We start from the raw sequence: 16,893 nt of genomic DNA, 5'->3' as shown, positions 1-16,893 counted from the left end.
TGCTCCTCAGGCGGAGACACAAATGGCCATCCCGACGACAGCACACATGTCGGGCCTGGCACGGAAGAAAGTTAGAGTTTACAATATTAATAAAAAAAACGTAAAATACTAATAAACAATCGTAAACACCATCAAGAGGACGGCTAGATGACATCTAACAAATGATGTGTAAATTATCATCGTATAAAACATTTATTACGCCAACTAACGACGACGGACGTCGACGGACGGGTGGACATCGTTGCTTCGATGTGGTCGAGTGCCGTTAAGCGTGTCTCTCTTTCTCTCTTTGTTTCTCCCTCTTCGTTTTTCCAGCAACGCATCGGTATCCTCTCGTGGGTTTGCCAACTTCTTTGCCTAGCCGTATACTAATCTTCACTCATTTGTCTCTTGTTTCTTCCCTTCCGTCATTCAGCTACGGCTCTTGGCATACCAGAATGCTAACGGATCCCAAAATGAGGTCCACACTCGGTCTGATGGGCAGCGATGGAACTGCCATCAAGCAGGAACTGATCGACCCACTGGAGGCTACCGTTCACAGTAACCATCACCACCATCACCACCATCCAACGTTGGAAGAGCGACTGCGTCTCGATACAAAGAGTCTCCCTCACAACGAGCTGCCCGGGGAGCCACTGGGGAATGGGCTCGGTGGACCGGGAAGTTGTCCACGGCCGGGTGTGCTCTTGTACCCCACCCAAACCACGCAAAACAAGCAACCCCTGCAAGGATTCGATCAGGTAGGCATCATCCCATTCACGCTCGATCGTACAAGATCGTAAAAATTAGATCCTACCCTAGACTTCACACCTATGGGCCGCGCTGGGTGTCTAGTATTCCTTAACTTGTTGCGTGCCAGACACACTAACCGCTGTCCGACGTGATAGCTTTGCGTGGGCCGACACCACTGCCACCGATGCATTGCCACCGCAGGAGCCCCTATTCCCGGGGCAGAACATAAAGCAGCCATGATTTATCGGCACTTCCAGCACTATGACGGTTGTTTATGGTGCCAGGTAGTGTGGAGTTAGTGTGTGTGTGTGTAGCTGGGCTGGGTAATATTAATTTATCTACCGTACGGTGCTACTAACTACTTCTGCCATTGAAGATTTGTTACGCGCTAGATCTCTAATTGCCTTCGTTTTTCGTTTGTAGATCTGGGGACCATCGCGTTCGGATATGAACCAACGGCTGCACACGTCCGTCGGTGGGATGAGCCATTATTGGCCACCGTATGACAGCCAACCCGCTTGCCCCACACCGACGACACCCGGCGATCCACCTCAAGATGCGCCGGGTCCGGATGGACAGATCTACACGCTCACCGTACTGCACGAGTCGCCAGAACACGGGATCGTTTGGTCCGATACGAACGCCCTCGAGTCACCCGTGCCACTTGCACCCGACATCACCGAGCCGAATGCGGCGTACGAGTCAGCGGTCGATTGCTTCAACTTCGACAATGCCAACTACGATCTGGCGGATTATTACACCGCCAAGCCTTCAGTACAACCGCACCATCAGCAACAGCAGAGCGCCGTGTCGTTGATGGGTTCCTCCTCAGCACCGTCGATCGGTGATCATCTTGCCCAACCCGCCACTGCCATCAGCCTGCACAACACGGTGGAAGGATTACTGAACGAGATACAGCTTTCGAGCTTTGGCGATCGAAGTTCGATGGGACCGGGTAGCGATATAACGCTCCAATCTTCGGGCCACAGTCTCTACAACGAACCGTCGTCGTATCTATACGACGGTTTCTCCGTAACCGATAGTTCCTCCACAACTCATCACCAGCAGGCCATGCTTCCGACGCTTCCGGAGTCATCCACAGCGCTCACAACTCCAACCACCAGCTCGATTACGATTGCCGGCAAGCTGGATACAAACAACAACAGCAGTAGCTGTCCACTCGCAGAATTAAATCCGCTGCCATCGAATCAAATCAACAGCAACAATGGCACGAGCTCGAGCAGTAGCTCCAGCAGTAGTTCCAGCAGTAGCAGCTCGAGCAGCGACTCTACAACGGCCGGCGGAAACGGTGGCCAGAAGCGGGGTCGTTCGTTACACTACTGCTCGATCTGCTCGAAGGCGTTCAAGGACAAATACTCGGTCAATGTGCACGTGCGTGTGCACACGGGCGAAAAACCCTTCTCCTGCTATCTCTGTGGCAAAAGCTTCCGCCAGAAGGCACACCTCGAAAAGCACTACCAGACGCACCTGCATCAGAAGAATCTTACGAAGCGGCCGAAACCGCTCAAGGTGAAGCAGGAGACGCAGCACCAGCAGCTGCAGTTACAACAGGCGTTGGAGCAGCATCTTCAGCAGGAACCCGATCCTGGATTGCTGCTGAGCCCGGTGAAAGTGATAGGAAATTGCTGACGTGCGTCGTCATAGGTCTTAGACATGTTAGGCAATAACGCTAGTTGATCTAGTTGCGCTGTATAAAGATGTTTTAAGTTAGCACACTAAGCGCCGATAAACGTGCTAATGATGATGTACACAGGAGTAAACGCACTCAGCAAGTTAGCACGGGAACAGCATAGCTCGGACAGGACGAAAGGCAGAACTATACGTAAATGTTTTCATTATTATTTATTGCCACGAACATTGAGACGAACCCGAACCGAACGCGATTGTTTGTCTTCTCCCTCGCTTTCCCGTACACACCCGAAAGGCCTTGGGGCGGGCACTCTTTAACCGACACGCATTATCACTCAATTTCGCAATTGGTTCTAGAAATGCAAATTTCCATCCTCACATCCCCCGCAGCGATCTTTCTGTCGGATTCTGTCGGAACTCTCCGTCTGCACGCGCGTCCATCTGCGTTTGTTGGCTGCCGTGGATAAATTGTATTTATGTAGTTATCTATAATTGATGGTGCAGATGATTACACAGATTCGATTCGATGGAATGGCTATAGCGAATCTGGCTCACTGGTTCCCTGTGCGATTTCATTTGCAAGCGATCATTAAGCATCACCGGGAGCGCCCGTTTGCATTGTTGTTTCTTCTGTTTTGTTTCTGTTTGTTGTCCCTGTCCTGCCGCTACCCGCCCAACAATGTCACGATTTGTTTTTGCACCGGGGAAATGACATGCCGTGGGTTCTGTTTCGGGCACTGCTAATGGCAGGTCCTGGACGTCTACGTGCACGGTGTTTCAAGGATCTTCCGGCCTCTTCCGCTTAATTATGCACTCTTTGACCTCCCAACAGTTGGTTTTCTAAACAAACGAATACAGTTCGCCTTCAGCTTCTCCCGTTGGAACTTTCCCGCCCTTTTGCAGGTGCCCATCGACATTGTAAAGCACTACGCGCGGCTACCGACGGAATTACACTCGTGGCTAACCGTTTATTGTTTCATACAATCATACAAATGATATTTAATCACGTGGTGATCGATTCAACCCGCAGGCACCGGCGCTCGATCGTGGCATTCCGATGATGACTTTTTACAGCTCGGTAGATGAACGGGACCGTCGACGATCGAACACGGGAAATAGAAAATGTGGATTGTTTCGTTCGCTCTGCAACTCCACATGGGACAACCTCAGTGCCGGCCCTACCAGAGGATCACAGGAACGCCCTGCAAAACACAAATTATCTCCCGGAGTATGTATCTCTCGTTGCATGCGTGCCCCCTACCCCACCACCTGGACAGAACTTACCTCTGAGTGGAAGTTTGCCGCACTCTTTCAGCTCTTTGGCCGAACAACGTGGCGTGTCTTGCACAACCGTCTCATTGAACTTGGAAAAATCAATTTCATAGCTCTCTATGTCGGAGTTGTACACCAGCACCGGCTCGAACCGTTGTCCCCAGAGGATTTCCGTGTTGACGTAACTCGTCCTTGCCTGGGTCGTTTGGCCGGTGGACTCAACCGTACCCTCGAGCACCACCACAATTTCGAACCGCTCAAGCAAAAAATCCTCCGCCGAGTACCCGTACAGTGGTGACCTTTCGTCGATCCGGTGCACCACGATCTGAGGCCAAAGGAAAAACACGTCCGACGAGCAATCGTCCGAAGTTAGCTCCAGCTCGGTACGGTACTGTGGCATCACTTCCCGCTCGTTCGACACCTTCGTGCGGATCAGCTGCGCCCGAATGTTTGCACCGATGATGTGGCTCTTGCGCATATCACCAATCCGGAACATCAGACACAGCTCACCGTCTCGCAGGGAAAGGACGGCGTTTTTGGAGAACAGTAGCGTCTGTGCGCGCCGCTTCGAGCGTGTCATCTTTGCGAACACAATTCCCGCTAGAAAGGCTTGAACCATGACACCGTGCACTGACTGGAGCGTCATCACGAACACCGCTTCCGGGCATTCTTCTTCCATTGCACGCGACCCGTACCCGATCGTGTGTTGTGTTTCGAGGGAAAACAGAAAGCACGACGTGAACGAGTAGAGGTTGGAAATGCACGGTGTCCAGCCGTTGTCCACTGTGAACGATGGTTTTAGTACGAGTAAGGAACTAGTCAGTTCGGGCCACTCAGCTTACCTTGGAACGGTGGCAAATGATGCTCCTCAAAGTCGCCGTGAGTGTAGGAGATCAACCAGTACAGTCCGGCAAATGTGACCCACGATCCTACGAATCCGAGTGCAAACACTAGCAATGTCCAACGCCATTGTGCATCAACCAGGGTGGTGAAGATATCTGCAGCATTTCACGTCACATCAATCCACATTCAAATAAATAAAGTGTATTATTCCCTTGATGACAAGCGGATATGTAAACATTGCATACCTTTAGGCGTGCACACCGAGTACTGCACTCAGCAGGGAACGAAACTCTATCACCAATTAAATGTATATTGCACTGTGAAACATACCTTGCAGAAAGCGCAGTCGCTGATGTGGAGCCTTGGTCGCGCTCACATTACAGTAACCATTCTTGAAAACTGCCCGCTTGCGAGGCTTCTTGAAACCTGGTCGATAAAACGGTGGTCCGGGTCTAGGAAAGAAAGTCCGCTCAATGACCTAAACATGGCGTTGCTTAACCTGATCTCACCTCCTTCCAGATGATCGCATCGAATCGAAGCGGAATGGTGATCGAAGGGAACTACTCGAACCCGGTGTGAGAATCGAAGGGCTACAGTTGTTAGCCATCGGCCTGTTGTCAACACGACCGCCGTCGTCTATCGTAAGCAACACTCCCGACTCGACATCATCCGGCAAGCGTAGTTTCGGTAGATCGCGCATGACTCTGTCTTGTATCGCCACCCGTGAAAGACTAACTTCCCGCTCCATAATCCAGCCCAGATCTCTCACTGGCGTCAGCGCAACACGCCGCACCACGTGCAGTGGATTAGCGTTGTTTGGTAAAGCATCATCTTCTCAAGGCAGTTGATAACGACAAGACAAGTACAGCCACGATCACGACCAGCGTTGAGCCATGAGGCGGCAAAACTAATTGAAATACATTTCACCAGAGTGTTTCGTTAATTTCGTTTTGGCTTACATAAACTACCTGAGAGCCGAGCTCTAATTGCAATAAACTGGTTCAGAGAAGTATTTCAGTTTTATTGAGTGTGTTATTTTTTTTTTATTTATTTATTTATTTTTTATTTTTTTTTTTATTGTTTTTATAGAGACTTTGAGCTGGGCAGCTTCATTCGCCTCTCTTGAGTGTGTTATGTATTACTTCAAATATATATTTTCCTATATATATAGCTTTCTCAGCTGTGACAAGATGGCATTCGTGTGGGAAATTAAATAATTCATACATCTTACTCGCTTTCGCATGGTATCATTGTCATCATCATAGAGAAACGTCACTTACGCTAGCATGCGGTCGATAGTGTTAGAGAGAAAAGAGGTGGGAAGATCCCTTCATCTCTTTCCGTACGGAATCTTCCATCTCGGTGCAATCGAATTCTACAGAAACGCGATGTCTATCGATTTCTGATACTAGGAGAGCATCCAAACCAGCAGGCAACAGCGATTCCTCTTGATGATTGTCCCACTCGAGCACGGTGACATTCGCTGGGGATATTCCAGTACATGGTAATCTTCCTCGCTTTCGCATGGTATCATTGATCATCATGAAGAATCTGCTAGTGTTGTGTTGCAATGTCACATACACTAGCATGCGATCGATAGTGTTAGTGTGACAGAAGAGGAGGGAAGATCCCGGCATCTCTTTCCGTACGGAATCTTCCATCTCGGTGCAATCGAATTCTACAGAAACGCGATGTCTATCGATTTCTGATACTAGGAGAGCATCCAAACTAGCAGGCAACAGCGATTCCTCTTGATGATTGTCCCACTCTAGCACGGTGACATTCGCTGGGGATATTCCAGTACATGATAATCTTACTCGCTTTCGCATGGTATCATTGATCATCATGAAGGATCTGCTAGTGTTGTCACATACACTAGCATGCGATCGATAGTGTTAGTGTGACAGAACAGGCGGGAAGATCCCGGCATCTCTTTCCGTACGGAATCTTCCATCTCGGTGCAATCGAATTCTACAGAAACGCGATGTCTATCGATTTCTGATACTAGGAGAGCATCCAAACCAGCAGGCAACAGCGATTCCTCTTGATGATTGTCCCACTCTAGCACGGTGACATTCGCTGGGGATATTCCAGTACATGGTAATCTTCCTCGCTTTCGCATGGTATCATTGATCATCATGAAGAATCTGCTAGTGTTGTCACATACACTAGCATGCGATCGATAGTGTTAGTGTGACAGAACAGGCGGGAAGATCCCGGCATCTCTTTCCGTACGGAATCTTCCATCTCGGTGCAATCGAATTCTACAGAAACGCGATGTCTATCGATTTCTGATACTAGGAGAGCATCCAAACTAGCAGGCAACAGCGATTCCTCTTGATGATTGTCCCACTCTAGCACGGTGACATTCGCTGGGGATATTCCAGTACATGATAATCTTACTCGCTTTCGCATGGTATCATTGATCATCATGAAGGATCTGCTAGTGTTGTCACATACACTAGCATGCGATCGATAGTGTTAGTGTGACAGAACAGGCGGGAAGATCCCGGCATCTCTTTCCGTACGGAATCTTCCATCTCGGTGCAATCGAATTCTACAGAAACGCGATGTCTATCGATTTCTGATACTAGGAGAGCATCCAAACCAGCAGGCAACAGCGATTCCTCTTGATGATTGTCCCACTCTAGCACGGTGACATTCGCTGGGGATATTCCAGTACATGGTAATCTTCCTCGCTTTCGCATGGTATCATTGATCATCATGAAGAATCTGCTAGTGTTGTCACATACACTAGCATGCGATCGATAGTGTTAGTGTGACAGAACAGGCGGGAAGATCCCGGCATCTCTTTCCGTACGGAATCTTCCATCTCGGTGCAATCGAATTCTACAGAAACGCGATGTCTATCGATTTCTGATACTAGGAGAGCATCCAAACTAGCAGGCAACAGCGATTCCTCTTGATGATTGTCCCACTCTAGCACGGTGACATTCGCTGGGGATATTCCAGTACATGATAATCTTACTCGCTTTCGCATGGTATCATTGATCATCATGAAGGATCTGCTAGTGTTGTCACATACACTAGCATGCGATCGATAGTGTTAGTGTGACAGAACAGGCGGGAAGATCCCGGCATCTCTTTCCGTACGGAATCTTCCATCTCGGTGCAATCGAATTCTACAGAAACGCGATGTCTATCGATTTCTGATACTAGGAGAGCATCCAAACCAGCAGGCAACAGCGATTCCTCTTGATGATTGTCCCACTCTAGCACGGTGACATTCGCTGGGGATATTCCAGTACATGGTAATCTTCCTCGCTTTCGCATGGTATCATTGATCATCATGAAGAATCTGCTAGTGTTGTCACATACACTAGCATGCGATCGATAGTGTTAGTGTGACAGAACAGGCGGGAAGATCCCGGCATCTCTTTCCGTACGGAATCTTCCATCTCGGTGCAGTCGAATTCTACAGAAACGCGATGTCTATCGATTTCTGATACTAGGAGAGCATCCAAACCAGCAGGCAACAGCGATTCCTCTTGATGATTGTCCCACTCTAGCACGGTGACATTCGCTGGGCATATTCCAGTACGTGGTCATCTTACTCGCTTTCGCATGGTATCATTGATCATCATGAAGGATCTGCTAGTATTGTCTTGCAATGTCACATACACTAGCATGCGATCGATAGTGTGAGTGTGACAGAAGAGGCGGGAAGATCCCGGCATCTCTTTCCGTACGGAATCTTCCATCTCGGTGCAGTCGAATTCTACAGAAACGCGATGTCTATCGATTTCTGATACTAGGAGAGCATCCAAACCAGCAGGCAACAGCGATTCCTCTTGATGATTGTCCCACTCTAGCACGGTGACATTCGCTGGGGATATTCCAGTACGTGGTCATCTTACTCGCTTTCGCATGGTATCATTGATCATCATGAAGGATCTGCTAGTGTTGTCACATACACTAGCATGCGATCGATAGTGTTAGTGTGACAGAACAGGCGGGAAGATCCCGGCATCTCTTTCCGTACGGAATCTTCCATCTCGGTGCAGTCGAATTCTACAGAAACGCGATGTCTATCGATTTCTGATACTAGGAGAGCATCCAAACCAGCAGGCAACAGCGATTCCTCTTGATGATTGTCCCACTCTAGCACGGTGACATTCGCTGGGCATATTCCAGTACGTGGTCATCTTACTCGCTTTCGCATGGTATCATTGATCATCATGAAGGATCTGCTAGTGTTGTCACATACACTAGCATGCGATCGATAGTGTTAGTGTGACAGAACAGGCGGGAAGATCCCGGCATCTCTTTCCGTACGGAATCTTCCATCTCGGTGCAGTCGAATTCTACAGAAACGCGATGTCTATCGATTTCTGATACTAGGAGAGCATCCAAACCAGCAGGCAACAGCGATTCCTCTTGATGATTGTCCCACTCTAGCACGGTGACATTCGCTGGGGATATTCCAGTACATGATAATCTTACTCGCTTTCGCATGGTATCATTGATCATCATGAGGGATCTGCTAGTGTTGTCTTGCAATGTCACATACACTAGCATGCGATCGATAGTGTTAGTGTGACAGAAGAGGAGGGAAGATCCCTTCATCTCTTTCCGTACGGAATCTTCCATCTCGGTGCAATCGAATTCGACAGAAACGCGATGTCTATTAATTTCTGATACTAGGAGAGCATCCAAACCAGCAGGCAACAGCGATTCCTCTTGATGATTGTCCCACTCTAGCACGGTGACATTCGCTGGGGATATTCCAGTACATGATAATCTTACTCGCTTTCGCATGGTATCATTGATCATCATGAAGGATCTGCTAGTGTTGTCACATACACTAGCATGCGATCGATAGTGTTAGTGTGACAGAACAGGCGGGAAGATCCCGGCATCTCTTTCCGTACGGAATCTTCCATCTCGGTGCAATCGAATTCTACAGAAACGCGATGTCTATCGATTTCTGATACTAGGAGAGCATCCAAACCAGCAGGCAACAGCGATTCCTCTTGATGATTGTCCCACTCTAGCACGGTGACATTCGCTGGGGATATTCCAGTACATGGTAATCTTCCTCGCTTTCGCATGGTATCATTGATCATCATGAAGAATCTGCTAGTGTTGTGTTGCAATGTCACATACACTAGCATGCGATCGATAGTGTTAGTGTGACAGAAGAGGAGGGAAGATCCCGGCATCTCTTTCCGTACGGAATCTTCCATCTCGGTGCAATCGAATTCTACAGAAACGCGATGTCTATCGATTTCTGATACTAGGAGAGCATCCAAACTAGCAGGCAACAGCGATTCCTCTTGATGATTGTCCCACTCTAGCACGGTGACATTCGCTGGGGATATTCCAGTACATGATAATCTTACTCGCTTTCGCATGGTATCATTGATCATCATGAGGGATCTGCTAGTGTTGTGTTGCAATGTCACATACACTAGCATGCGATCGATAGTGTTAGTGTGACAGAAGAGGAGGGAAGATCCCTTCATCTCTTTCCGTACGGAATCTTCCATCTCGGTGCACACGAATTCTACAGAAACGCGATGTCTATCGATTTCTGATACTAGGAGAGCATCCAAACCAGCAGGCAACAGCGATTCCTCTTGATGATTGTCCCACTCTAGCACGGTGACATTCGCTGGGGATATTCCAGTACATGATAATCTTACTCGCTTTCGCATGGTATCATTGATCATCATGAGGGATCTGCTAGTGTTGTGTTGCAATGTCACATACACTAGCATGCGATCGATAGTGTTAGTGTGACAGAAGAGGCGGGAAGATCCCGGCATCTCTTTCCGTACGGAATCTTTCATCTCGGTGCAGTCGAATTCTACAGAAACGCGATGTCTATCGATTTCTGATACTAGGAGAGCATCCAAACCAGCAGGCAACAGCGATTCCTCTTGATGATTGTCCCACTCTAGCACGGTGACATTCGCTGGGGATATTCCAGTACATGATAATCTTACTCGCTTTCGCATGGTATCATTGATCATCATGAAGGATCTGCTAGTGTTGTCTTGCAATGTCACATACACTAGCATGCGATCGATAGTGTTAGTGTGACAGAAGAGGAGGGAAGATCCCTTCATCTCTTTCCGTACGGAATCTTCCATCTCGGTGCACACGAATTCGACAGAAACGCGATGTCTATTAATTTCTGATACTAGGAGAGCATCCAAACCAGCAGGCAACAGCGATTCCTCTTGATGATTGTCCCACTCTAGCACGGTGACATTCGCTGGGGATATTCCAGTACATGATAATCTTACTCGCTTTCGCATGGTATCATTGATCATCATGAGGGATCTGCTAGTGTTGTGTTGCAATGTCACATACACTAGCATGCGATCGATAGTGTTAGTGTGACAGAAGAGGAGGGAAGATCCCTTCATCTCTTTCCGTACGGAATCTTCCATCTCGGTGCACACGAATTCTACAGAAACGCGATGTCTATCGATTTCTGATACTAGGAGAGCATCCAAACCAGCAGGCAACAGCGATTCCTCTTGATGATTGTCCCACTCTAGCACGGTGACATTCGCTGGGGATATTCCAGTACATGATAATCTTACTCGCTTTCGCATGGTATCATTGATCATCATGAGGGATCTGCTAGTGTTGTGTTGCAATGTCACATACACTAGCATGCGATCGATAGTGTTAGTGTGACAGAAGAGGCGGGAAGATCCCGGCATCTCTTTCCGTACGGAATCTTTCATCTCGGTGCAGTCGAATTCTACAGAAACGCGATGTCTATCGATTTCTGATACTAGGAGAGCATCCAAACCAGCAGGCAACAGCGATTCCTCTTGATGATTGTCCCACTCTAGCACGGTGACATTCGCTGGGGATATTCCAGTACATGATAATCTTACTCGCTTTCGCATGGTATCATTGATCATCATGAGGGATCTGCTAGTGTTGTGTTGCAATGTCACATACACTAGCATGCGATCGATAGTGTTAGTGTGACAGAAGAGGAGGGAAGATCCCTTCATCTCTTTCCGTACGGAATCTTCCATCTCGGTGCACACGAATTCGACAGAAACGCGATGTCTATTAATTTCTGATACTAGGAGAGCATCCAAACCAGCAGGCAACAGCGATTCCTCTTGATGATTGTCCCACTCTAGCACGGTGACATTCGCTGGGGATATTCCAGTACATGATAATCTTACTCGCTTTCGCATGGTATCATTGATCATCATGAAGGATCTGCTAGTGTTGTCACATACACTAGCATGCGATCGATAGTGTTAGTGTGACAGAACAGGCGGGAAGATCCCGGCATCTCTTTCCGTACGGAATCTTTCATCTCGGTGCAGTCGAATTCTACAGAAACGCGATGTCTATCGATTTCTGATACTAGGAGAGCATCCAAACCAGCAGGCAACAGCGATTCCTCTTGATGATTGTCCCACTCTAGCACGGTGACATTCGCTGGGCATATTCCAGTACGTGGTCATCTTACTCGCTTTCGCATGGTATCATTGATCATCATGAAGGATCTGCTAGTATTGTCTTGCAATGTCACATACACTAGCATGCGATCGATAGTGTGAGTGTGACAGAAGAGGCGGGAAGATCCCGGCATCTCTTTCCGTACGGAATCTTCCATCTCGGTGCAGTCGAATTCTACAGAAACGCGATGTCTATCGATTTCTGATACTAGGAGAGCATCCAAACCAGCAGGCAACAGCGATTCCTCTTGATGATTGTCCCACTCTAGCACGGTGACATTCGCTGGGCATATTCCAGTACGTGGTAATCTTACTCGCTTTCGCATGGTATCATTGATCATCATGAAGGATCTGCTAGTATTGTCTTGCAATGTCACATACACTAGCATGCGATCGATAGTGTGAGTGTGACAGAAGAGGCGGGAAGATCCCGGCATCTCTTTCCGTACGGAATCTTCCATCTCGGTGCAGTCGAATTCTACAGAAACGCGATGTCTATCGATTTCTGATACTAGGAGAGCATCGTAAGCAGAAGGTAACAGAAATGCCCATTGGCTGGCATGTGTTGCATATAGCTCTCCCGTTTTAGCATGCTATCATTTTCTTCCTTATCTTTCACTATATGCTATTAATGCTACACACCTTCATATTAAGGGGAGCGATCCTTAGTGTGAGTAGGATAGATAGAGAGGAATGTCTGTTCATCTCTTTCACAAATTTCTTTCACTACAGTGTGTAACATAACTTTATGATACGTTTGTCAAAAAATAATTGATTAGATAGTTAGTGATGATGTATAAGTGAATCGCATAATGTGCAGACCACGTCTTTCTGTAACAATTAACGTGAATCATTATTTAAGCCATTTAACTTAACGCTATCCACCACGGCAAGCGCATACTTCGCACTAGAAACTTAGCAATCACTTTACTGTTCAACTGATAAGCAGTTCATCAAGCAAAGGAAATAAATGTGTATTTACCCTCCGCATCATTCCGTCGGATTCGTCTGGCGTTAAGTAAATAAATTCAACAAACGGAGCATGATCGTAATGATAAATAGAGGAGTAGTTTTATTTCCTCGTTCCAGTTGCTCTGACCAACTGCGATCGAGCTAAGATTTTCTTCTTTCTAAAGCTAACCTGTTCGTACATAAATCTATTACACTTTAACGTAAGTACACTGAAGCCATCACACACCTACCGGGTAAAGAAGCACAGAACGTAAAACCAGATCTTTGCAACACATTAACAACTGCGGCACTCGTTCTCCACCGTTAGCAGCGTTCGTTCACATTTCTCACCGTCACACTGTTCACGATCGGATCGTCATCCGAAACACGGCGCGGACTGGAAGGATCGTCATCCGATGGTGTTATCTTTAGCCGTGGATTCGGTGGACGATCGAACAAATTCCACAGATTGTTTTGCAATGCGACGTACGACTTTTTCCGCCTCGGAACGCCCTGTATCGTGAGATAGCGCGTCGGATAGAGATGATCCGTGCCAGCCCCGGCACCGGTGTCATCTGCCAGATTGTACTGGCTGAGCGTGTTCACCAGCGTACTGTAGTGATCTTTCCAGCGACGTTCGAGCTGTGTCTTGGTTGACACATTATCTCCAGCATCTGGACGGAAAATGGACGCATTAGAACGCGCTTGGTCCGGTGCGATTCGAAGATGAAAAATGATAACGCAGATCCGATCGCAGATCGCAGAGATACCGCTTGCAAGGCAGCACTGATGTTCGATGCGCTTCTTGCTGGATGGCAATGTCCGACTGGGCTGTACATTGGACGGATGTGATTAGATGTAGGACGGACACACAAAAATACACCTGCTTAGGAGGTGGTCTATGGCGATGAGGAAGTGATGAGACGCTTTTCTATGCACCGATGGTCGCCCGTGAGTCGATATTTACAGCCTACAGCGAAACGCAATCGGTGATTGGACAATCCTTACCGGTTGGCGGGCGATAATCGTCCTGTGCCCGGTAGAACTCGGCCAGCTCTCGGGCGGAACAGAGCGGTGTGTCGACCTGCAGCGTGGAGTCGAACTTGCTGTAATTGATTTCGTATCCTTGTTGCTCCCTGTTGTAGCACACGACCGGCTCGAAGCGGTGGCCCCACAGGATCTCCGTGTTGACGTAGCTCGAACGGGCCTGGGTCGATTGGCCCGTCGACTCTACCGTACCCTCCAAGATGACGACGATCTCGAACCGCTCCCGCAGCATATCCGACGCGGACAGATTGTACAGCGCCGAGCTCTTATCGATCCGGTGCACCACAATCTGGGGCCAGATGAAGAACAGCTCCGACGAGCTACCGTCCGAGCCGACGTCCAGCTCGTGCTGATACTGTGCCATCGTTTCGCCCTCGCGCGTCGTTTTCGTTCTTATCAGCTGCGCCCGCACGGAGGCACCGATAATGTGACTCTTGCGCATATCCCCGACCCGGAACATCAGGCACAGCTCACCGTCACGCTGACAGACGACGGCATTTTTCGAAAACAGCAGCGTCTGGCTGCGCTGCTTCGGGCGCGTCATCTTCGCAAATACGATGCCCACCATGAACGCTTGGATCATCAGTCCGTAGATCGACTGGAAGCACATGACGAAGATCGCTTCCGGGCATTCTTCCGTCGTCGTACGCACACCGTACCCGATCGTGTGCTGCGTTTCGATCGAAAACAGGAACGCCGAAGTGAACGAGTAGATGTTGTAAACGCACGGTATCCAACCGATTTCAGCTTCCGGGGGAACAAGAAACAAAAAACCAGAAGGAAACACATAGAGCACGTGCTGTTTGGGCGATAACACCGGTGCAAGCGGATACACACTTACATTGGTTATCGGGCAGATGTAACTCCTCAAGGTCACCGTGCGTGTACGAAATCAACCACCAGATGACGGCGAAGAACAGCCAGGACCCGACGAAACTGAACGCAAACACGAGCAACGTCCAACGCCACTGCGCATCGACCAGCGTGGTGAAGATGTCTGCGAAATTTGGAACATTCATCAAAAAAACACATCACTTTTCGAGTGAGCTCCAGAGATGTACACTTACCCTGCAGGAAGCGCAAATGTTGCCGCGGTGGACGCGACAGTACAACGTTACAGTCTCCATTCTTCAAGATGGCCCGTTTGCGATATTTACGGTTCACTCCCGGTCGAAGTACGCGGTTTCTGAAACGACCGAAGTGACGCACATGTTAATTAAGTTCTACCCAGCTGTGTTTCCGATTGCTAATGAAGTTTTGCGGGAAGATGTACGTGCTAGAGTTCCTTCGCGAATCGATTGGTGTGGCTTCGGATGCAGGCCCCATGGTGGAACCGTGTGTATCGGACGCTTTGACGCTCCTTCCTCGAGATGCGGCCTACAGGGGACTGAATCCGGCCCCGTGCACCATACAGTATCGCAAGTTGGCGTGCCGATATCATAATTTGGTGAGTAATTGATAACGAAACATTCGATAAGATTGGTGAAAGACGCTGAGACGTCTAACGGAGCCGCTGGCAGAAAACCAACTAGCGTCACCTCACAAGGTAAAAAGGGCAAACATGTTGGCACCGAGGGCGTTCCGCAGTGAGTCATTCGTGGCCGTCTGTTTGTTTTCCAACATGCACGTTTCTTTCCGCCGCACGTTTACTGCAACACATCAACATCACATTCGAGCAGATTGAAAAGTTGTTGGAATTCCGCTTCAATCTACGGAAAGCACGATTCCACGCTAGTCCCCCCTCCCTAATTGCTGCTAATCGTTCTTTGAGGCTACTGTAAAAGACACTGGAAAAACGTGGTGCGGAACGAACCGACCTGTTGGGCAAAACATTCCAATTGTGTTTGATGATGCACTGCTTATCATACACGGTGCGGACTCCACCGGTGCAGATAACGATCCCCTTGCTGACGATGACGGTCATCCAAGACGAGTCCGATAAACGATTAATCAACCATCAGTGGATACTCGGTGGTCTAGAAAACACGCGACGCGTTTGCCCACTGCTCTTCAAACCATGGTTCCACACCGTTGTGGAACTGCAAATTGACACATTTCTTATCACCTTTCCGGTTGAGTGGTGGAGCCGGCGCGCAAATGTGAACCTTTCGTACAACTATCAATACTCCCTCACCGGCGAAAACGGTACGCTGAACGATTCAAATGCGACCTATTGAGGAGCTGTTAATTTGACAGCTTGGTCAGCAACTGTTTGCTGGTACAGTTAGACCATCCAAGCGGAAGACCACCGTGGACTGGCAACAAAACACGAACCGGAAGCTGCGAACCGCACACACGTGACGGGTGAATGTGAAACTTCCACTCCCGTAGGCCACTTACTTCATGGGATAGCACACCAGCGGGGTGTTCGGAGTGACCGGGGTAATGGGCGATGGGTACCCGTACTGCTCCCCGTATCCGCCCGGTGGCTGAGGTGGGTCAAAAGGTTCAAGCTTCAGCATCGAACGTTCCAATCGCCTCATCCCATCCGGTGGCTGCTGCTGGTCACCGTCGTAGTTCATCATTCACCTGCACTCCAAAGCTCCACTAAAGATGCCACCCGTCTGTCACTGCTGTAGGTAGTCGCTTCGTTTCGCCCGTCAACCAACACTCTGAACCATCTCCCACAGTACTGTGCGGCCACCTGTTCACACTCACCAACGGAGATGTTACCCTAACCGACCGATGAACGATACTGAGCGGTGGCGATCGGCTAAACCCTCGACACAGCCACCAGTCAATCGCGACCGCGAAAAGTGGCTCCCATTGTTACCGGATGATTTACGATTCGCGCGGCGAGGAATGGACAAGCAAGGGTTGCGTACGCCTAGTACGCACGAACACGGCTTTTCTCACCTCTACCTCAATCAATGTTCGTCATCTTGGCTTGGGTACGGCTCATGGGTGGATCTGGTTACAACACGAATATCGATTC

General features: G+C 48.8%; 3 protein-coding genes across 3 annotated transcripts; 1 reads left to right on the top strand and 2 right to left on the bottom strand.

Annotated features, from left to right (window-relative positions):
- Positions 1-437: 437 nt before the first annotated feature.
- LOC128709210 (sal-like protein 1) lies at positions 438-2,382 on the top strand. The gene is made up of 2 exons (XM_053804193.1): positions 438-740; positions 1,156-2,382. Exons 1-2 carry the CDS (start codon positions 438-440, stop codon positions 2,380-2,382), a joined length of 1,530 nt encoding a protein of 509 aa, XP_053660168.1.
- Positions 2,383-3,450: 1,068 nt separating this feature from the next.
- LOC128708066 (G protein-activated inward rectifier potassium channel 3-like) lies at positions 3,451-5,197 on the bottom strand. Its single transcript, XM_053803024.1, has 5 exons — positions 5,007-5,197; positions 4,828-4,949; positions 4,497-4,652; positions 3,667-4,437; positions 3,451-3,584 (listed from the first exon to the last, which is right to left on the bottom strand). The coding sequence occupies exons 1-5, from the start codon at positions 5,195-5,197 to the stop codon at positions 3,451-3,453; spliced, it is 1,374 nt and encodes a 457-aa protein (XP_053658999.1).
- Positions 5,198-13,235: 8,038 nt separating this feature from the next.
- Positions 13,236-16,480, bottom strand: LOC128710134 (G protein-activated inward rectifier potassium channel 3-like). The gene is made up of 5 exons (XM_053805176.1): positions 16,299-16,480; positions 15,026-15,144; positions 14,800-14,955; positions 13,920-14,705; positions 13,236-13,585 (listed from the first exon to the last, which is right to left on the bottom strand). Exons 1-5 carry the CDS (start codon positions 16,478-16,480, stop codon positions 13,236-13,238), a joined length of 1,593 nt encoding a protein of 530 aa, XP_053661151.1.
- Positions 16,481-16,893: the final 413 nt, after the last annotated feature.

This window comes from Anopheles marshallii, chromosome 2 (genome assembly GCF_943734725.1).
Source record: "Anopheles marshallii chromosome 2, idAnoMarsDA_429_01, whole genome shotgun sequence".
NCBI classification, from domain to species: Eukaryota; Metazoa; Arthropoda; class Insecta; order Diptera; family Culicidae; genus Anopheles; species Anopheles marshallii.
The sequence above is the reverse complement of the archived record's forward strand: the minus strand, read 5'-3'. Positions and strand labels throughout refer to the sequence as shown.

Excerpts from the sequence above, each read along its gene's own strand:
- LOC128710134 (XM_053805176.1), bottom strand. The coding sequence starts at position 16,480 with ATGAACTACGACGGTGACCAGCAGCAGCCACCGGATGGGATGAGGCGA. Across the intron at positions 15,145-16,298 it reads CTGGTGTGCTATCCCATGAA|AAACCGCGTACTTCGACCGG; the intron begins GTAAGTGGCCTA and ends CGGTCGTTTCAG. Across the intron at positions 13,586-13,919 it reads CGATTATCGCCCGCCAACCG|ATGCTGGAGATAATGTGTCA; the intron begins GTAAGGATTGTC and ends TTTTCCGTCCAG.
- LOC128709210 (XM_053804193.1), top strand. The coding sequence starts at position 438 with ATGCTAACGGATCCCAAAATGAGGTCCACACTCGGTCTGATGGGCAGC. Across the intron at positions 741-1,155 it reads CCCTGCAAGGATTCGATCAG|ATCTGGGGACCATCGCGTTC; the intron begins GTAGGCATCATC and ends TTTCGTTTGTAG.
- LOC128708066 (XM_053803024.1), bottom strand. The coding sequence starts at position 5,197 with ATGCGCGATCTACCGAAACTACGCTTGCCGGATGATGTCGAGTCGGGA. Across the intron at positions 4,653-4,827 it reads GCGACTGCGCTTTCTGCAAG|ATATCTTCACCACCCTGGTT; the intron begins GTATGTTTCACA and ends GAAATGCTGCAG. Across the intron at positions 4,438-4,496 it reads TCATTTGCCACCGTTCCAAG|TGGACAACGGCTGGACACCG; the intron begins GTAAGCTGAGTG and ends CATCGTTCACAG.